Consider the following 21,838-nt stretch of genomic DNA (forward strand, 5'->3'; position numbering starts at 1 on the left):
GGGCTTCGAACCGCTGCAAAGTTTCATCTGGCTAAATCAAGCCCATCCTCTCAGCCCACTGAAGTATTTTTATGATATTCTAGATTTTCCCAAGTGCTCTTCAAAAAGCAAAAGGAAAAGGAAAACATAGTTCAGATGGTAAGAGGGCTCTTGTTTTAAAAGGGGCAACCCTCTCCCACCACACGTGCCCCCACCCACAGGCCTGCTCTCAAGAGACTCTTTTTGCCAGCTCTGGTGGGAGGTCTGCAGGGGGTTCTTCATTTTCCTAGAGAATACGCTAATTATCTGAGTTTTTGACTTGCCAACTTCAGACAATGTGAATTGATACCTCACGCCAGGTTCTTTTCATGCACCCCTGTCCCAGATCCATTCTCCCCTGCTCGTGCCCAGAGGAAGGAGACGGCTGGTAAGGCGCCACAAGTGGGGTGTCCACATAGGTCAGGCCAAGGAAGGCCCCCATATGGGGCAGGTGGAGAGAGACGTGGGGTGACCACATAGGGCTGGATACCTCTGAAGCAACCAGGGATGGCTGGCCCCCCACACGAGGCCCCTGTCCAGGCCCCTCTCCCACAATGTTGCAGAAACTCAGCCTCTGTTCCCCACTTGCCGAATTGAGACTCGAGGACAGAGTTTTGGATGAAGTGGAAAAGGCAGCTTTGTTTCTTTGCCAGGCCAAGGAGGTCACAGTGGGCTAAGCCTCTAAGACTGTGAGCCTGCTGGGGAGGGAAGGCAGAGAGTTTAATAGTAAAAGTTCAAGAATTCAAGGGGTGGAGCTAGTGTCCATAGAGGTCACACACAAGGTAACAAACTGTTGCAAAGTTGTTCCTGTTTTTGCAGATGCAGTGGTCCCCTTCTCTCTGCTGGGTATGAAGTTCACCTCTGGCTTCGGGACTCTCTTAATATTCTTGTACCTGGAACAAAGGATGCCTAGGCAGGGGCCCCATGGAAAAGAGCTGTAAAGAAGAACTTGTGCAGTTTAAAGTTGGGTGGATGAATGCTTTTTCCCCACCACCCACTGTCTCTGAAGCTTTTAAGAATCTTCTCTTCATCACTGGTGCTCTGAAATGATATAATGTAGAGATATGTGCATTTTTTTTGAAATTCAGCCCTTCCAGCTGAAAGACCTATATTTTTTAGCTCTGAACTACTTCCCCCTCCTCCTTTGTCTCCTTCATGTAATTGATGTGTAACCTTCCTCCCTTCCATGTTCTATGTTCTCTCTTTGAGAAATTCATACTAGTTGGACCTCCGACATCATCTCTCATCTTTTCTCTTTTGTTCTGCTCTGAGTCCTTAGCTTGAACTCTCAACCCGTATACTGAATTTTTACTTCGGCCATTGTGCTGTCAATTTTGGAGAATTCTTTGTGATGATTTGCTTTCCCTTTTTCAGAGCACACTGCTCTTACTGAGTGGTTTTAATTTTTTCCCAAATCTCTGAGTATATTAACATTCTGCCTCGTTCCTTCATTTTAAGTTCTTTCCTTATTTGTATCTGTTTCTTTAACTGAGATTAGTTGTGTTTTTTTTTTCTTTTTGTTCAACTTGGACTTCTTCTTCCATGTTCTGGTTGTTGTATACAACCTGGCTGTCATATGTAATTGTCTACCAACATTTCAAAATGAACGACCAGGCTGATTCTTCCAAAAGTTATTAAGAACTTCCTCTTCTGTTGTCTGAATCCATCTGTTTCCTGATCACCCTTTTTTGAGGGGAGGAAAAATCTGGCCGGAAAGCCTATGTTTCTGAATTATATGCTCTCTGCTTTAGGGGGTGTGGAGGAGGAGCTATGGGCCCCCAAATCCCCCAAAAAGGAGGGTTTTACTGAAAAAAGCTCCTTCCCACACTAGCAGCCTTGGTTCACTTACACCTTAAGTTTCTTAATTTTCTTAAATACATCCACACATTTTTAGCCCTGGCGCAGACTTTTGTGGAGGAACTGACAGTTTGCACCCAAAGGTCAGGAGGAGGGAGGAGTTGCCTCCACCCGAAACAGACCTTCAACAAACCTCTTTGTCTCTATCCCCACTTCCAACCTGCCAGCTCTGAGCCCAGCCCCTGTGTCTCTGAAGGCTAATGTACCCCCATTCGCCCACCCCGCCACGGCCACCCTGAAGTCCATCTCCCTCCTTCCTCCCCTCAACATGCTTCACACCCCATCCACCTTCCCAGAATTCTTGAAATCTCATACACCCTGAAGGGTCCCCTGAAAAGCCCTTCACTTTGGAAGAAAACCTCTTTGATCATCCCTTTAATATGATTGTGATGGGCCATCGCAAGTGAGAGGTACAAGATACGATGTTCCTTGTCATGAGCCATCTGCCTGGAGAAACTTACAAAGGGGAGAAAGTGATGAGCAGGTGCCCACGTCCCCGCGGCCTCGCTGTGACCGTTCCCATCCGGAGGTGGACGGGTTACATCTCGCTGCAATCCTGGGCCACTGACGTCAGTGTGTGTGCATTTCCCAGGATATGTTCAAATGTTTTCTGCTGTGCTGTGAAGCCTCTGTCTTACTCATCTGGAGCCAGCGCCAGCCCCTTCGGAGCACATCAGTGGAGGCATCGACCGCATTTTTCACCTGAGAAGATTTGGAGACAGAGTCACTTAGCAAAGTGGCCAGTGGTAAGCCATAAATGAGAATCCATGTCTGCCACCTTCCCAGTCCTGGATTTTCCTTACTTATGACACTGCCTTGGGGATCAAATGAGATGAAATATGGAGCGTTCCCAGCAAAAGTTCGGCAAATATAATTACCATTCCAGTTCCCCCTTTCCAGACACAGACCTACACGCCCAGAATTCCTCCCTCTTCTTGGCCCAGGACAAGCCTCAACAGAAGGTCAAAAGAGGAAGCTGCCTCCTCCCTTTGGGGGCCCGAGAGCTTAGCTGGGAGCAGATGGAGAAGCAATGTTTTAGCTCAGTTTCATACCAACAACTTACACCCAGAGGGAAAGGGCTGTGACCCAAACAGGGCTCCTTGCAAGCTGGTAATTCACTCTTGAATTGCTGGAGGATTCCCATTTCCCTGTGTTCTGATGGAAACCACTGGAAACTCAGCCAGCAACTTCCTGCCTCTCTCCTTGCATCTCAGGGTCTCCAGGATGAATAGCCTGTGAGGCTGAGCAGTAACACCAGGGAATCATCAGGGACACCGGGTGGAGCAGGAAGGGTGCTGGGGAGAGTGAGCTTACAGCACATTCCCCCAGCAGCAGAGCTTTGGGGTTGGACAGACCTGGTTCCAGGTCCAGCCATCACTGAGTGGCTGTGTGAGCATGAGTGGTTTCTTCACCTCTCTGGTCCCCAGTTTCCTCTTCTGTCAAAAGAAGAAGATGGAAAAGGGAAAACAAACAAAAACAAAGCACCACCTGCTTGGCGAGGACACTTGTGACATTAGCAATAACCACATGTGGGAAGTCAGGCTCGGAACATCCTAGGTCCAATCCTGTGTCTGTTAGGAAGTATTTTCCTGGAAAATCACACCTCCCCTAAAGTGTGGGGATCACGCAGACTGACCTACAGGCTGGGTTCTTTTCCCTGACTCCTCTGTTCTGAGATTCAAGCCAGCTTCCCCCAACACACATACTTCTCTGTGCTCTTTCTCTTTCTTTCTTTCTTTTTCCTTCTTTCTTTCTTTCCTTTTCTTTTATTTTTTTGTTTTTGTTTTTGTTGCCAGCCAGAAGCTCCAAGCTTCCCTCAACCCTAACAGCCCATGACAGGTTGGCTTTAGAGCTGTTACCAAGGCATAAGATTGTGCCCAAAGTCACTTCCTGCTGGGCTTCTGTGCTGTTCCTCTTCTCTTAGAGGTATGGTTTGGAAGCTTCCAGAGGCAGGCCACATGGATGCTTAGAGATCTATCCTTGAAGGAGGTGAGTCAGGGCCATGGGCTGTAGCTCGGAGTCTCACAACCTCACCAACCTGAGGCATCCTCTTCTCTGCCTGGCAAGCTGAGAACCAGCCTTTGCCAAAGTCTAGAGCAAAGGGGGATGGCAGCTCAGTGAAAGCAAGCCTTAAAATCTGCTCACCTAAGGGTTCTCCCCTGAAAGACCTGTGTGCTGCTGGGGGAGCAGAGAGTTTCCTGGCGGGAGCTGCAGACTCTGCCATGTTAGTTTCTCTGCTTCTCCCCACGCTCATCACTCCTCACTCGTGACAGTGTCAATGAACCAAACCCCTGTTTCTCCTCTCCACTCCTCTTAAATTATGCAGAGCCACAGTTTGGATTTCCTAAAAGCCACCAGGCTGCCCATCAGATAAGTTGAACTGTTTCTCTGCCAATGGGAAAGAACCAAGAAAAAAAAAAAAAAAAAAGCCCCAGGAGAAAATGTTTGCAATCTACACTAAAAGGTATTGTTGCCTTTTGTGGGTAAAGAGTTCAAATACATCAGTAAGAAAAACATGAACCTCCTCCCTGAACAGCATGAGCAAAATTTTCACCTACAAAAACCATGTAATTTATAAATACTCATAGGGTGTCATACTCAACCTCACTAGTAATCAAGAGAATGCAAACTCCAATAACTCCATGTTTCTCAGCTACAGAACCTACAGAATGAATTAAAATCTCATGCTTAATTCTGGGATGAGCACTGGCACTCTTGATTGAGGAGAATACAAACCGTTACAGTGACAAATCATGAATGTATCAAAAGCCTTAAACACACCCCTAACCTTTGATCCAGTAATGCCATTTGTTGGAATATAAGCTAAGGGAAGAAAATATATGAAATGCAGGTATTTGTGTTCACACGGTTTAGCACAGCAGTGTTCAGCAAAGAAAAGAACAACAGTAATTAAAACGAATTAAAATGCTTTTATAGGAAAAAATGGTTGTGACATAAAGTTTGGTAATGACAACTCAGCACTCAAAATCACATATTCAGGAAAATCTCAGTAGTATAAAACAAAGGTCCACAAGTGCATTAAAAAGACTAGAAATAAATATGCCTTCATGTGCTAGAGATTATGAGCCATTGTTGGGTTTTTTTTTTTCTCCATTTAAATTTTTTTTGCATAAAGAGCATCTATTTCTTTAATGAAGGACAAACTTTTAATTAGAAATTTTAAAGGACTCTAGTAAAACCTGTCCACCACTGCCTGTAAGAACTCACAGCCTGAAGACAGTGACCCCAGCAGGGGACCTCCAAGCCCCTTCCCAAGAAGGTGGCCAGCACTGAGTGTTAGTTTGGGGAGGTGAGAAAGCCGGCAGGGACACACCTCCTGTGGGCAGATCCTGCCCTAAATAGTGCCAGGAGGGAAGGGAAAACTCTCATCCATCACACCCTCTCACCCCCTGGAGGGCTTAGCGCTGATACGAGCCATGTCCTACATGCATTACAGAGCATTGAAGAGCTTTCTTAACCCTGGTTCCACTGCCTTGAACTAGTTCTTGTCACTGCTCCCAGCCTCAGTTTTCTCGCCTTTAAAATGGGCCCTTGGCAATATCCTCTTTGAGGGTATTTATGGGAATGAAGTGGGATAAGAGCTGTTTTATTGTTGCAAGACATAGCTCAGTTCTTTCTGCTTCAATAATAAACATTCAACACGTGAAAACATGTTAATAATGCATTTCTGTGATTCAGTGTCAGACTCTTGCCATGTCATTTAATTTTTCACATAAGTATTTTTAAAAATTTTAAAACAGCTTTCATTTCTTTAAAATTAAACACTTCTGTGGTTAAATCTCCTAACATATATCAAATGTTTCCCTGCTAGCTAAACTATTCACTATTAAATACTATTCACCTTCTTTTCAGAATGGCCTGGGGTCATTACTATAAACCCAGCGTGTGTGTGAGGGGACAAGGGACCAATATCTTTAACTCCTATGTGCTGAGTAAGACACTGCATTATCCCATGAGTGATTAACAGGCTAATGTATTACTCACAACAACCAGACTCTGCAGATCGCTTCAATTTCATAGATGAGAAAAAGTGAAGCTCAGAGACATTGAGCACAATGCTGGAAGTTCCCTAGCAGAAGGCAGTAAAGACTCAAATTCAGATGGAGTCCCAAAGCCTTAGCTCGGTCAGACCACAGTGCAGACACATCCTCTACTTGATGGACCTGAGATGTTTTGGTTCCATAACAAACACTGCTTTGCTCTTGTACCTGAACTTCATAGTTTGTCGGGCTTTCTACCTTTGTTGTTTAGCTGTTGAGTTAGTTCATTTTTGGCTTCTTCTCTATGAGGAATTCTTGTTACTCTTTGGTGCTTTTAATCTGTCCTACCCAGAGAAATCAGTTAAGGAAGACTCTTATACTTACGTGTAACGGCCAGTTGGCTATAAGTGAGCCTCTGAGAAGTCCTCCCCTAAGTGAGGAGCAGTGACCTAGGGACTTGTTCTTCCGCTCTTCCTGCCAGGCCCTCAGCTGCATTTCAGGTCACTGGCATTGTTTATTTATGAACTCTGAACCCAGGAGATACTATTATCCAACATGGACCTACCTGTATGACCAAACAAAATGTTAAACTGTTACACTCATCATTGCTAGCTTCTTTAAGTACCTTTCCTCTGCCACTTATTTTATAAACATTGTCTTTCTAAAACTCCGGGAAGAAAGTGGGTTTGTCTCTGTTTCGAAGATGAGGAAATGAGACACAGAAGTTTCCACAACTGACCAGAGACATTTCCTTCACATTAGCGTGTACATGTTGAGCATGGAAATGTGGCTAAAGATCTAGCAGCATTATCTAACAAAAGAGAACGAGGAATATTTTCACACTATGTCAAGCAGGCAGCTCTAACAAAGATGCCTGGAGTGGTCCAGCCTGGGCGGGGCTTCCCCATCGCACACCTCCAGGGGGCAGCCTCCCTGGTGTGTTCAACCTGGATGGTACCCTCAAATGCACACAGCTGGAATGGTGCCCTGGGACTGCGGCAGAGTGACCTTACTGAGAAAAGGTGGGGCCGGGAGCAGGATAGGGCAGGGCGGGGCTGGAGTGTCACAGGGCAGTGCATGGAGGACCACAGGCAAACAGCACCGGAAAGTCCCACAGAAAGGTTCAGACATCAGACGTTAGAAGTACAGGTGTTTCCTGAGGCTGGGATTTAAAACCAGAGTGACATGATCTCAAGCTCTCTACGGTAAATGGGGGATTTAATGCTACGTATAACGTGACATTCTTCAGGGATGTGGAGAAAGAGCATTTAACTAACCAGAGTGTCTAAATCCATACTGAGTCTTTAAATTGCCTAAGTAAAGTAACTTCTCTACGAACTCCCTTATGTCTGGAAGCCCCAAGCAAAGGGATCCAAGTAAATTCCATGACCTTCGTCCAGCAATTTTTTTCTAAGACCCTTTCCCCAGCGCGAGCCCACAGATTGGGACAGCGCCCCTAAAAAGAGAGGCAAGCTGGGAACACTTTGCAGGTCACAAAAGCCCCGCAGCTCTGAGAGGCCTCGCAACTATCAGCCAAGACGCAGACGCAGGGCTGGCCCTGTTTGGTCACCGTCCCTGAGGGTCCCCGGAAGGCCATGATGTCACATCGGGGAGTTTTTCAGTCCGCAAACAGGGTAATTCTCAGCCTCTGTATCTGGCAGCTGCAGATGGAAACAGAAACCTAGTTAGAAAAATGTGACGCTCGCGCAGAAAGTTGGAGCGCAGCTGAGTTCAGAGAGTTCAGAAGTGGGCGGGTGTGTGTGTTGAAAAAAAAAAAAAAAACAGAGGGTGGAAACCCCACCAGCCGAGTCTGCAGGAAAAACTAAATGAAGTCTGCCTATCTCCGGGCCGGAGCCCCTCCCCTCGGGCCCGCCGCACGAGAGTGACACAGGTGCCACTTCCTCCCGGCTGTGGAGGGTCGGAGCGGGCGACCGCGACCCTCGCCACCGTCCCGCCGGTTCCCGCGGCCTCTCTCCGGGCCGCGCCCCGCACCGGCCGGCGATGAGCAGCCACCAGGTCACGCCGCCGCCCCACCACGGTGAGTACCCGCGGGGGGACGGGGCGCGGGGGCCGAGCTGCCGCCAAGAAGCCCTGGGGTCCCGACCGGCGCCCGGACACCAGCCGCGTCCCCGGGCATCGCGGGGTCCCGGGACATCGCCGGGTCGCGGGCATCGCGGGGTCCCGCTCCGGGGCCCCGATCTTGTCGCGCAGGCTCTGCGCGCCCGGGGCCTGGAGAGGCCGCCGGCCACCTCCGCCCCCGCGGCCCAGCACTCGCCCGCCTCGGCTTCTTTGTGTGGTGGTCTGGTCGGGAAGCGCCTGGGGCCAGAACTCTGCCCCTGAGGGAATAAACAGGCCTCCGGGGAGCGAGGGCAAGAGCGCTAAGCCGCAGCCCTAGGGAGCCTCCCAGGTTGTTTTCCGAACTCCCCGGGCGGGACGATTCTGAGAAACTCGGAGTTAACTCTGCCAGCTCCCAAGGCAGCCAGCCACCGCTGATGCGGCCGGTCGGCTGGGCTCGCCGGGCCCCTCGCGGTGTAATTCTTCAGCGCCTGCTTGCTTGCTTTCTCAAACAGGCACATGCTTTCTTGCTGACGGGAAATGGCCCTGAGAGTTTTGGTGAGGATGTTGGGAAACTGCGCTGGGCCTCCCCCGCCATGGGGCGTTTGCAATTAACAAACTAAAATTTTATTTAAAAAAAAAAAAAAAAAGGAATGTTGTTCCCTCCTGTCCCCAGCCTGGCCTGGTCTGATCATTACGAAGTGTCAGAGAGGAGGCATTCCGAGTCTCCAGCATAATCAGGCTAAGTAATTAATGCAGGATGATGGTGTGGGTATGGGAGAGGCCAGGTGGTTGTGTGGCCTTCCGTCGCAAACTTGAGCATGGGTGACTGTGGCTGGGTCTGTGCTTGTGTACCGTGTGCCTCGGGGTGTCCCTGGCCACGTGTGTGCTGGTGAGGCCGCCCAGTGCCGTCTGGGTGTACACAGACAAGGGACGGGGGAGTGAAGGCCTCGCGGCCTGCGTTGGGACCTATGTGTCACTTGTTAGCCAAGGACCTGGGGCAAGCCAACCTCTCAGCTCCAGTTTCATCGTCCGCAAAATGGGAACAGTGCGGCAGTTTTTCTCTTGGGATTGTGAGAACTCAGTGCATGTAAATGGCTCAGCATGGAGAGGAACACACATCGAGCACTCAATACGTGTCTAGCATCCTTATTTTCATCTTAAACGAGGTGGTGGATGCGTGAGGTCCTGTGCATTAGTGTTTAGGTGTGCATATGTGTCTGTGAGTGTGCGTCAGATGCTAGTGAGCGTGCCTGCGTGTGTGTGTGTGTGTGTGTGTGTGTGTGTTTGATGTGTCAGGGCCAGGGTGGAGGGGACTGAGCCACTGTCATCATTCCAAGTCAGACACAGAGGAAGTGCAGCTTTCTAACCCTGCCTCCGCTCCCCACCCACCTCACACACATATCCTCCCACAGCAGTTCCCTAGGATTCAAGTTTCAGGCCTTGACCGATGGCTGCAAATATTTCCCATCCGGAACTGATGGCGATGCAGCCTTGACTCGCATGCCGGTTCAGATTACGCCTGGATTTACTTTATGGCGGGATCTCTGCTGTGGGAGAACCAGGGGCACTGTTTCTCATTGCGAACTCAGGCAGGATGTGTCTGTATCCTGTCTCGGTTTACACCACTGCTTCTCAGAACCAGAGGTTAGAGTGGAGAGGACCCGCTGCTCCCACCTGCCCAGGCTGGGCTCAGCCAACTCTCATAAGCCCAAAGGCTTCATGGGACGAAGGAGTCATGTGCAGAAATCCACTGCTGGTCCTTCTCTGGAAGGGGTCAGTGCTCAGTAGGGAGATAGCCAGGTTTGGCAGCTTTATATAGAATTTGCCGCCTCTGGCAAAAGCAGAAAGGATGGCATTAAGTGCCAAATGAAATTCCATCTCGGTCATTGCTCAAGCCCTCCCGATATCCGTAGCTGCGGGAGTCACATGGCGCTGGCTCAGCCAGCGGCTGGACCTTTCCAAGGGTGCCCATAGTTGGGCGGTTATTTCTGGGAACTCGCAGGGCCCCCTGGGAAACAGAGAGGTGTGGGGTCAGAGGCATTTTGTGTTTGCAGGGGGAGCAGACCCGCCCATCCCAGTGAGGAGGGAGAGACCCTTCACCAGCAGTGAGAGGCTGGCAAGTCCACTCGGTGTGCCTCTCTGGGTGGCAGGCCTATAGCATATCAGACGCCCCTCAGAGCCCCTGACCGAAAGGCTGCCCGGGGACTGAGCCAGCACAATCTGCACACAGATCACAAGCTGGAAACAAAACAAATTTGAACAATGAATGAAGAGTTAACAATAAAAAAGAAAAGGGCACTTTCTTCCCACCTCAAGGGCAGTAACCTTATTGATTTATGAGGATCCTTCCAGGGGTATTACATGTATATATACTATATATAATATTATAATACAGTATGTATGTTATATATACTATATATAATATATATAACATAATATATGTATGGTATGTATAATATATAACATAATATGTATTATATGTTATATGCATAATATATACAATTATTTTTTATTTTACAAAATGAAACATTCTACTTCATCTTTTTTTATAAGAATGTTTATTACAGCTTATACGTTATTACCATATATAGGTTCGCCTTTCTTGGGGGCCGCATAGTCTAAACTGTATGAATATATGAATGAATTGGTTATTTTATTTAACCGATTCGTCCATGAATGGACATGTAGGTTGTGTACAGTCTGATTTTTTTTTTTTTGACCAGACACAGTGCTGCAGTAGCAGCCCTTGTCAACAGGGTTTTCATGCATATGTTTGTCTACTTTTAGGATAAACTCCCCCCAGAATTCAATTTCTGGGACAAAGGGTATGTACCTTTAAAATGTTGGTAGGTCCTGAAGACTTGCCCTGTGAAAGGTCACATGAATGCCTGCCGCTCACCAGTAGCCCCTGAAAGCTGCTGTTTTCCCACATCCTCATTCACACTGTGTAGTTTTTATCTTGACCAGTCTGGTGAGTAAAACACGTCGTCACTTTTGAGTGTGCCTCCATCACTGGCTTTGGGGAGCCTCAGTCTTCTCGTCTGTAAGTGGGAGTAGTAACAGCTACTTCACAGGAGTCATGTGATGAAGAGGAGCAGGCGGGCCTGGCCCGGTGCCCAGGGTAGCGGTGTCTGTGGCCCTGGCTGTTAACAGAACTTATCAAAGCCAGCCTGGCCTGCAGGTGCTGGGAATCCCCGCAGTCTCCCTTGCAGACGGCTGCTGATTTTGCTGTTGATAATGCACCGATGAGAGCGGCGGTACCTACACACCAAGCTCACTCCCCACAACCTCATCTCACACCCACACTCTTACCTGTTTGCAGATGAAACGCTGGAGGCTGGGGGATGACCAACCCCAGGGCCCCCAGCTTCTGAGGACACAGCTGGGCTGTGGACACAGGCTTTCAGGCCCCAGAGCCAACAGAGGCCACCCTGAGGGGGACATTAGGGCCCAGGTGTGCAGGGCGGGGCCTTGTGCAGCCTGCACACCCACCATGAGAACCATGCTCAGGAAGTCACAGCTGTGGCTTTGCATTCAGAGCGACTGCGTGCAACACAGACCCTCAGAACCTGCCAGCCAGCCCTCAGCTTCTCAGCCAAGCCTGTGGTCCAGCCTCGGTCCACAGCTGTCCACATCACCCCCTGCTCTTGGTCAGGCCTGGGCCGCCCTGGGCAAGCTGCTGGCCCCGCCCTGCCCCCCACAGCCAGCTCGGCTGACCGCCAGGGCCCCCGTCGTGCCTGGGCGCCCCTGCCTCACCAGCTTTGCCTCACAGCTGCCCACTTCAGACCCCTGGGGTCTCTGGGCACCCCCACCCCAAACACACACCTCCCTGGGCCCACCCGACACTAATGCGCTGCCCACCAAGGCCCTGCGGACACCTCGCAACCCCAACAGATTTCTGGGTCTGTCACCTCTGGGAAATCGGACTCCCAGGAAGCTCTGTGACCCCCTACCTGCCCCCCACCACTCGGGGCCCAGCACAGAGAGGTGCTCTGCCAGCCACTTGGACATGAACGGGTGACTGCGCTGACCACCCAGCCCCAGCGTGCTCAGGCCTGGGTCACTCCAGAGGCCGAAAGCACCTTTTAAAAGTCACCCGCCCCAGAGCTCGTAGTCCAGAACTGGGAGGTCAGTAAATAATAAATTGAAATGGACAGAAAGTCAAACCAAAATAAATTCTAAGAACATGCTGACAAGCCGCAGCCGTCACCACCTCGCTCTCCGTGATGCGTGCTTCATCCTCCCCCCGCCTTCCCCCACCCTCCCTACCTGATCTTTGCTTAAGGTTTCCTTCAGATCATCGTGTCATCTGAAATTCTATGGGAACACTGGCTCCTGCCGTTAGAAATATTATAAATTTTCATTTTTGTACATTTTTCCAGAACAAATGTTAGAGTGCAGAATCTTAGCCGATGGCAGATACTGACAAGGGCCAATTTTCTCCTGTCCAGTGAGAGCCGGATTCCATGACATGAGGCTCTGTCCCAGGTGGGGCCTTACACGACTCCGCCCATCCTGGTTCGAGCCACCTCAGAGCCTGTGCCCTGTGCCTGCCAGTCACAGACAGCAGCCGACTCTGCCACTGGCCTGCCCTACCTGGGGAACGGTGTCCCAACAGCACTGGCTGCCCACCTGCCTGGCTCTGAGGCCCTGCCCCTCCTCCAGGCCCCACATCATCTCCACCTCTCGTGACTGACTCCTCAAGGTTGACAAACTGCTGGAGATTTGGTGTGGACAACTCTGGGAGTTCAAAGCTCCCAGGGGGACCTAGTTGTCCTGGGGGATCCCCCCACAATCTTGTGAGATCCACCTCCCGGTGTTTGACCAGGTTCCCACAGGTTTGATATCCTTTCCAGCAGGAACTGTTTTGAAAGACACCAGTGCACCTTAACAAGGCTGGGCCTCAGGGGTACTAGTTAACCAGAGCCTGACACACTGCAATTCTATCAGAGTCTGACTGACCCAGGGGAAGGGAAACACCCAACTCCGCCCCCCTCTAGCCATCCTGTCCCACCCCGGAGGAGAGAAAAACCCTGAGGACCACAGTCCAGGGGGATGGCCTCGGACAGACATCGCAGGACCAGAGGGCACATCCCCACCCCTCCCCCGCTCCCCCACATCACGACCTGTGATTCAGCCTTACACCTTCTATGCCAAGAAGAATTACAAGACACACCAGAAGGCAAGAAATACAACTGGAAGAGACAGAACGAGCATCAGACATGGCAGAGATGTTGGAATTATCAGACTGGGAATTTAAAATAACTGTGATTAATAGCTCTTTGTGACACTTTTATTATATTCTCCGCTGTATCTGTTCCCCTTGCGGACTCATCCTATAAGTTAAAGGCACACGTCTCTTCTATTATTGCCAAAACCTTGTGGCCAGCATACTCTTCGGGGTTCAGTGGACACCCTCATGACCCCTGCCAGGCCCCGAGGGAAGGAGGCTGGAGCTTGGGGGGCATTTGTGAGGGACAAGCCCCGGGCAGGGATGCCCCATTATCCCAGTGTACCCACCACACCCTGATGGAGGCGTCTTGTCCCCACTTTGAGTATCACAGACGGACGGGCCAATCACTTGCAGGGGCACAGCTGGGACCCCCTGCCCCTTCTCCTTCACACGCCACACACTTCTATGACAGTCCAAGTATGCAGCTGGCCCTGGGCCCCAGGACAGCTGGTCCTCCCCCGGGACCCTAGAGGGAGCGTGTTCACATTTCACCAGCAGCTTTGGGCAGTGCATTCCCATCAGTGTCAGAAAGTGAAGGAAAGGGTAGTTTGCCAGGTCAAAACCAGGTAAAGCCACGTTTCCTGCCTGCCTTTTGTGTTGGGTCCCAGTCTGGGACCTCTGTGTCCGCAGGGCAGCAAAGTCCACTTCCCTTGAGATGCTGGCCAAGTGCCCTCAGTAGAACCACATGCACAGCCTGCAGTGAGTAGGGGCCTCGAACTCAGGTTCCTCTGCTATACTCTTTTTTTTTTTTGCTGTACTTTTTTTAATCCATTTTTTTTAACTGAAGCATAGTGAATTTATAGTGTTGTGTGAGTTTCAGGCGTATAGCATAGTGATTACATGTATATATATTTCACATATTATGTATACTTATATATATTTATTATATATAAATATATTTTTATACATTTTGGGTTATTTTCATATATATTTCAGATTATTATATATGTAATATATTTTCTATATATTATTTATATTATTTTTATTTACTTATTTATTTAAATATATTTTAAATATATTTTATGTATTTATTTATATTTTATATATATTGTATATTCAGATTATTTATATATATATTTCAGATTATTTTCCACTATAGGTTACGACAAGATATTGAATATAGTTCCCTGTACTATATAGTAGGACCTTGTTGTTTAACTAATTTATAAATAATAGTATCTACAACTCCCTAACTCCTGATTTATCCTTCCCCACTCCCCCACCCCCAGTAACCATAAGATTGTTTTCTATGTCTGTGAGTCTCTTTCTGTTTTGTGAGTTCATGTGTATCGTTTTTTTAGATTTCACCTATAAGTGATATTATATGACATTTGTCTTTCTCTGTCTTACTTCACTTAGCATGATGTGATGATCTCTAGGTCCATCCATGTTGCTACAAATGACATTATTTCATTCTTTTTTTAAATTGAAGTATAGTTGATTTACAACTAAAAATAGACTTACCATATGATCCAGCAATCCCACTGCTGGGCTTATGTCCAGAGAAGACTCTAATTGAAAAAGATACATACACCCCAATGTTCACAGCAGCATATTTACAATAGCCAAGACATGGAAACAACCTAAATGTCCATCGACAGATGACTGGATAAAGATGACATGGTGTATTTAGACAGTGGAATACTGCTCAGCCTCTGCTGTACTGTTTTAAGCTATTTATACTTTGCATCAATTTGCTAGTGACAGGAGGTTAGAATGCCAGCTTTAGAGTTCGGGATTTGGGTTTGAGTGGACAGGCTTGAACATGGCCCTCTGTGTCTCAGCTCATCAGCAGAGCTAGTACAGTGCCGGGTGCACATTAATCAAGTATGCAGTGGTGGCCCGCCCTGCTGGGAGCGGGTGGCTTGTGACCCCTTGCCTTTCACTCAGATCCAGTGCCGAGCGCTTGCCAGTGTCCTCAGCTAGTCCTGGCTACCTGCCCTGCCCAGCTCCCTCCATGTTCCCCGCTCCCGTCCCTGTTTGCTCACTTGCCACTGAAAATAGGTCCCCAGGACAGGATGCACCATCTGCCCAGTCCTAGGACCACGGCAGGGCCCTCAGTCCCAGCCTTTGCAGTAGTTCTGGGACGCTGTTCCCTGCTGAGCCAGGACCCCTGCCTTCAAGCTGTCTGCTCCGTGGAGGTGAGGTGGTTAGAGGGGAGTGTTCGTGCAGGCCTGGCCCTGTCCTCTGCCACCAGCTGTGACTCTGAGCAAAACTTCTACCCTCTGCCGCTCAGTCTCCTTCCCTTGTGCCCAAGGAAGAGCATCTTTGCTCCCCCGCCTCAGCTGAACACTTAGCATTGGAGGTCTCAGCTGTCTTGTTCTCCATGGGAAAGAGAAGTCTCCTTAAAAACACTCACAAATGAATGAACAGATGGATATGAAGGTCCACCTCGTGTAGACATGCCCTGTCTACACAGAGTGCTGTGATCGCATGCTCACCCACATGCTCTCCCAGTCCTGAGTCAGGCTTGTCCACTCGGTGGCCCGCAGTGGCCTTTTGGCTTGGCTCAGCCCGCTGACCTGTCCCCATCCAGGGCTCCTGTACCCCTGACCTGTGTATGCACGCTGCCCCCCAAACCTGGGCACACCTTCCAGCATCTTCGCTCCCCAGCAGCTCTCTCTTTCCGTCAATGCTGCCACTGCAGCGTGAGCCTCCCTGGGGTGCTCCTTAAAGTGTGGGCTCCCCTCCCTCCTGGGAAAGCCCCTTTCTCACCCCTTTGTGCTTGAACTCCAGCGAGGAAGCTGGCCTTCCCTCCTTCGGTCCTGCCTGGGGTCTGACACTGAGTGGCCCTCCTGCAGCTCCTGCCAGAGTGCTCATCTCAGTGGATCAATTTCAGCATCAGCTGAAAGTCCCGTGTAGTCATTTTTTTTAAACTTTACAATCTCTTTTTTTTTTTCCTTTCCTACACATTGTATAAATGATCCTCACCCACTCCCCTCTTATGATGACTGTCTCCCTGACTCAGAGCCTAGAAAGTCAGCTGCCCCTGCAGGAGCTATCTCATTTCACCCTCCAGCAGCCCTCCGGCAAGTATTTTTATCTCCATTTTGCATGTGATGAGAGGGAAACTCTAGAGGCAGCGTGACTTGCCCGGAGCCGCGGCCGGCCCGACCTCTCTCCCTCCCACTCAGGCGTGGCAGGTGTTTCTGGCGGGGCTCAGCCGGGGCCCACATGCACAGTAGGCCTGGCACTTAGAACTTTAGAAATCCACAGAAAGGTTTGTTTCTTTTAAAATCAGAAGGAAAAGAATGAACCTTGAAGACTACACATGGCATTTGTGTATCTATGCCATTATAAAGTAGTGTGGCTAATATTTGGTGGTGGGGTGGGGGCAGGGAGGGACCCTTGAAGACAGAGCACCCAGGTACACGAAGTCCGCACTGCGGCCCTGGCTCAGCTCATCCAGGCTCGGAGCCAGGTGCCCACTGGTCTTTGCACCTCCACTGCCCCTGCCCAGCTCTGCCCTGACCCTCGTCAGCACGGCTTCAGCCTCACTGATCCTTACTCCCCCTGGCAGTCCTGCCCACCCCGGTAGGGCCCTGGGCTGGGGGCTGCAGTGGCCGCCTCTGTACGTGCTCTTTACCTGTGCCCTGGGGAGATCGAGAGACTCAAAAGTAAATGCTTGGTTCCCAGGACTCACTCCCTCTCTCTCTCTTTCTCTTATTCTTTTGGCTTTTTAAGCCATGCAATTAGGCTGTTCGTCACTTAAAACTATAAAAGTAAATTTTCTTTGCTCTGTTTCATAGTTCCGGAAGCAATTCACTTTGATCATAGAATTACATGTACCAGACTGATAAGAAGGCTACAGGAAGATTCTCTCTAGAGCAGAGGGACTTTCAGATGCCCATGGGACAGCCAGGCGACAGCTAGAAGGCAGTTCGGAAAGAGGCCTGGACAGAAAGAAAGCTGGAGGACCTCAGGGTAAAGAGTCCGCACAGTGAGGGTCCCAGAGGGGAGCCACAAAGAGCCTGCTGGAGTTGCATGATTGCTCTGGACTGTGGATCTTAGCATCGGTCCAGGGGTGGGGTGGTGAGTGAACTTGGCCGCACCCGGAGCACGTACACATGGTACCTTGTTCAACTAGATGTTCCAAGGGTATAGATATATTAATCCCAGTGTAGAAATATGGAGACTAGTGTTCAAAGAGGTTATTTCCTCCAGAGCCCCACCGCGCATCACTGGCCCAGTCCAGCCTGGCACCAGGTGTGTCCTTCCACTTCGGGGATGCGGTAGACCGCGCTGCTGGGAGCAAGTGGCCTGTGACCCCTTGCCTTTTGCTCAGCTCCAGGCAGCCCTGAGGTCCATTCTCTTGCCTTAGAAGAAAAGGTCTTTCTTTGTCCACCCGACCCCAGGCCACTTGTGCTGGCTCCGCCCCAACTCCGCCGGCCCCCACCTGGCAGCCCAGCAGCTGCTAACGACACTCGCATAGGAGCCCACAAGGGCTGGGTTGTGACCACGCAAGTCCTGCCAGCCAAGGCCAACCCCCACACAGTTCCCATGTTTCCCCAGGGAAGGAGTGGGCAGCTGCCTCTCAAGGTCACTGCAAGGGCAGCAGGAGGGAATAATGCCCCCACCAAATGCTGGCCAGTTCCTGGAATGCCTGGACCACAGAACCCACCCTGGGCGGGCAGCTCTGTCTTTCACTGGAATTTCACAAGCCATGGGACCATTCCTGCATTGTGTGCTGTTCTCTGCTAGGCACTTGCAAATGTTTCCTTTCTTCATTCAGGAGACACTGCTCTCCTGCTCCGATAGGTAAATAAAGCGGAGCTCAAAGAAGTTAGGTTGAGTTCACAAAGCCAGATGTATCCATGGATGCAGGTCTCTGATTCCTCAGGGTGAGCACTGTCTTTGCCTGAGAAACTCATTCATCGGGTTCGAAAGTGGGGGCAGGATCAGGTGATGTTGAGGATCTGAGGCTGGGCCTGCAGGGTCACCAAAAGGAATGATGGCCACCCCTCCCCAAATCTCCAAAATAAGTAGCTTCCTACCTGGGGTTCCCCCACCCCAAAAAACACACACATAAAAAATGATGTCACTGCTATAAACCTCCACTGCAGTTATTTTCAGGAGAAGCAGCAATTCTACAAAAGAAATTCTTAGAGTCTGGAAATCTGAAAGACATAAAAGCCCATCCATGGCAGTGGATCTGGGGATAAGAAGACACCTGGTGACCCCACTTCAGGGCCCCCTTGTGTTGGTCACTTTCGAGTCATCACCGGACACTGAGGGCATGACATAACCCAGCTTGCAGCCTCCAGCTGGGGCCTTCCAGGACGGTCGCTTGATGTCCGGTCACTCTTTGTTGTCAGCGATGGTGCTTTGAGGCATGGGTCTCAGAGAAGCCTTCCCTAAGAGACACTTCCATCACATGAAGCCGTGATACCCTCTCACCATGATTAAATCTTTGCTTACGGCCAGACCTCAGTGCACACCCAGCTGTCAATCACTTTAACAACTAATTCCACGAGAAAGGCTCTTGTCAAACTTCGATACCCAGGAAGAGAGGTGGAAAAGTTAGAAAGGGAGCTAGATGGATAACTCCATTGTGAAGGCAATTTATCCACAAATGTTTATTAACCACTATATACATCCCTGGTTCATCAATAGAAACTCACAGGGTTACGATGTGTGCATCCTGTCATCTGTCCCAGGGATTCAGGAGGAGACAGAAAATCTAAGATACAATCCCTGCCCTCAAAGCATTGTTGGGCTTCTTGGGGCAGCAGGACCCACATCATGACAGGGATAAAAAACATCCAGTCCTCCTGGTGAGAAATTTCTTATCACACGAATTCAGGTTTCAGATCGAATTGTCCACGTCTTCTGGTGATTCTTCATCGAACTAACCAAGTGGCTATCTAGATATTTAATATGTTTTTATTGAAGTGCTGTCAGTTTACAATGTTGGGTCAACTTCTGGTGTACAGCACGATACTTGAGTCACATAGGAACGTACATACATTTGTTCTTATATTCTTCTTCACTGTAGTTTACTACAAGATACTGAATGTGGTTCCCTGTGCTGCACAGTAGAAACTTGTTGTTTATCTATTTATATATATATATATTAGTTAGTATCTGCAAATCTCAAACTCCCAATTTCTCCTGTCCCACCCCCTTCCCCCTCTGTTAACCATAAATTTTTCTATGTCTCTGAGTCTGTTTCTGTTTTGTAAATAAGTTGGTCTTTTTTTTTTTAGATTCTACATATAAGTGGTATCATGTGATATTTTTGTTTCTCTGTCTGGCTTACCTCACTTAGAATGACAATCTCCAGGTTCATCTATGTTGCTGCAAATGGCATTATTCTGTTTTCTGGCTGAGTAGTATTCCACTGTATAAATATAGCACAGCTTCTTTATCCAGTGATCGGTCCATGGACATTTAGGTTGTTTCCATGTCTTGGCTATTGTAAGTAGTGCTTCTGTGAACACTGGGGTGCATGTGTCTTTTTGAATTAAGGTTCCCTCTGGATATACGCCCAGGAGTGGGATTTGCTGGATATTATTAGATATTTAAAGAACAGCTTAAAGTAACAAGACTTTTCAAATATAAATTGAAATCTAAAATTAGCTAAACTAGCTAATATTGACAGCTGATATTAAATTATGGGGACTTTCTACTTGACTAGTTGTAGGTTTATCATGTTGAATTGAGACCTTGGGCTGGAAGAAGTTGTCAGTGATCAATGTTGACTGTTGAGAATGTTCTAAGTAAAGATAAGTCCAAGGTTGTAAAAATACAAAAAAGAGGGCAAGTGCGCAGGGTACCTGCCATCAGCAGGGATGGTCAGGCCTGTCATGCAGAGGAAATGTTGTTTAGAAGTGTTCGTTCATCAGAGCCCTCATCCCTCACTGCGAGGTGGGTCTGTGGTGAGCACCTCCATCAACACGGCTGTGGGTGGCAGGACTGTGATTTGAAACCATGTGCTCCAACCCCTGGGCCTTCTTTGAAGCCCTGCCCACCACCACCATTTGTGTTGGAAGTGGGGAGTTTCAAATGGAGAATACCATTTTCTTTCACACGAGTGAAAGAAAGTCGGTTCCAATGGGCTTTACAACTGCATTTCTTTCTATCCGGCTGGATAATTACCCCCAGGTCATTCCCTATTTAAGACTCTTGGAGCTTCTGAAAAGACCTTCTGGAACAGACTATTTTTAAACAACTCATTTGAGTGACATGATGTGGGTTGCTCCCTGAGAAGACGGGCAATGCTCGAGAAAGTCAGACCGCATCTTTGAGGCCGCAGCAGTCAAAGGCAGGTGAAGTCCATGGTTTTCCTTCAAAGTTCAGACGCCCCGCGATGGCCTCGAAGGCACCATTGTCTGAGTGCCCGCCCTCCTTGCCCTGGGGCTGTGGGAACAGAGGCCTGACTGTCTGCAGATAAAAGGCTGACCTCTCACTGCCCTGCCTTCTGCCCAAGGGTCGCCTTTGAGCTTTCTTGAGTGGGCCCCCCCCAAGGAGAACTGAGCAGAGGGTGGGCCTTCTCCTTTGCCTCAGTTCCTGATGCCTCCTGGGCCAACGAGCTCCACTCAGGGACCCTCCTACCCCAGCAGGACGCTGCCCAGACCTCCCTGGAGCAAGCCCTACCCACTTGAATAGGCCATTTGTCCTGTTCTGGGACCTGACACTCCAGGGCTCAGGGCTCCCTGAAGAGTCCTTCTGTGACAGGACCTCGCCAGTCAGTGCGGTGGGCCAGAGATGGTACACACAGCCCAGTCGGAGAGGCCTGGGCCACAGCCCTCACCAGCAGAGACGGCCTTGACCCTTGTCGAGGTTGAAGTCAGGGGCAGGACCGCTGCCGCCCCCATGCCACCTCGCCAGCATGTCTTAACCCCACCACTAACCAATGCGGGGGAACTTGGGACAGTGGCTTCACCCTCTTGGGCCTCCACTAGCCTGGGGCCCCTGCCCTCTCAACCTCACGGGGTGTTCAGGATACAGGGAGCCCTGGGTGTGGCCGGACCCTGGCATCTGTCCACAGTGGCCACGGCCGTGCACGCGGCCCGCATTCTGACAGCTGAGCATCATACGGTTGAAAGACAGGCTTCAAGCGTGACAGACCTGGCTTCATGGTGCAGCTCAGCCACTCGATGGCTCGGTCCCCGTGGGCACCTTGAATGAGAAGATGTAGATAAAGGCGCAGACCTCGTCTGGGGCAAGCTCAACACACTTATTAGCCTGAGAGGGAGGAGAGAGACTCAGAGACCCGGAGACTCAAGCCAGGTGCCTGCAAACCAAGGCCCACAGGCTGAATCCACTTTGCTGCCTATTTTTATAAATAAAGTTTTATTGGAGCACAACTGCACCCATTTATGTACAGGGTCCCATGGGGGCTTTCAAGTGACAATGGTAGAGTTGTCCAGAGACCCAGTGGCCCAACAAAGCCTAAGCTATTTACTTTGTGGTGCTTTATCCAAAAAAATTTTGTCAACCACTGTCTTAAACCAATAGGAGTGTCTCCAATGGCTCAACCTCTAGGCCTCGAGGCCACCGGGCCCCAGTGCACCTCTCTTTGGGGGACACCGCAGCCTCGTGGGTGGACTAGAAGCCTGGACCAAAGACCTTCAGCCAAGGGCAGGGACCAGGCTGCAGCCAGGAGGCCCACGGGGACCAGACCGCTCACCTGGGCACACAGGGGGCATCTCATCCCACAACCTGGCTG

General features: G+C 49.7%; 1 protein-coding gene and 1 long non-coding RNA gene across 3 annotated transcripts in view; one reads left to right on the forward strand and one right to left on the reverse strand.

Annotated features, from left to right (window-relative positions):
• Window positions 1-649: 649 nt before the first annotated feature.
• LOC116663541 lies at window positions 650-7,277 on the reverse strand. Of its 2 annotated transcripts, XR_004319710.1 has the most exons (5): window positions 6,261-7,277; window positions 3,231-3,311; window positions 2,939-3,116; window positions 2,337-2,577; window positions 650-1,059 (listed from the first exon to the last, which is right to left on the reverse strand). It is a non-coding gene; the product is annotated as an uncharacterized LOC116663541 (long non-coding RNA). The 2 variants fall into 2 exon arrangements; XR_004319709.1 differs by lacking the exon at window positions 6,261-7,277 and having other exon boundaries at window positions 2,939-5,707.
• A 254-nt stretch (window positions 7,278-7,531) lies between these two features.
• Window positions 7,532-21,838, forward strand: part of GYPC (glycophorin C (Gerbich blood group)) — a 33,942-nt gene continuing 19,635 nt past the window's right edge. The window contains exon 1 of the mRNA XM_032479188.1: window positions 7,532-7,914. Coding sequence (XP_032335079.1) covers window positions 7,878-7,914 — 37 coding nt within the window. The 5' untranslated portion in view covers window positions 7,532-7,877. The remainder of the gene's footprint in view (window positions 7,915-21,838) is intronic.

The sequence above is a fragment of the Camelus ferus genome, chromosome 5 (genome assembly GCF_009834535.1).
Source record: "Camelus ferus isolate YT-003-E chromosome 5, BCGSAC_Cfer_1.0, whole genome shotgun sequence".
In the NCBI taxonomy this organism is placed as follows: Eukaryota; Metazoa; Chordata; class Mammalia; order Artiodactyla; family Camelidae; genus Camelus; species Camelus ferus.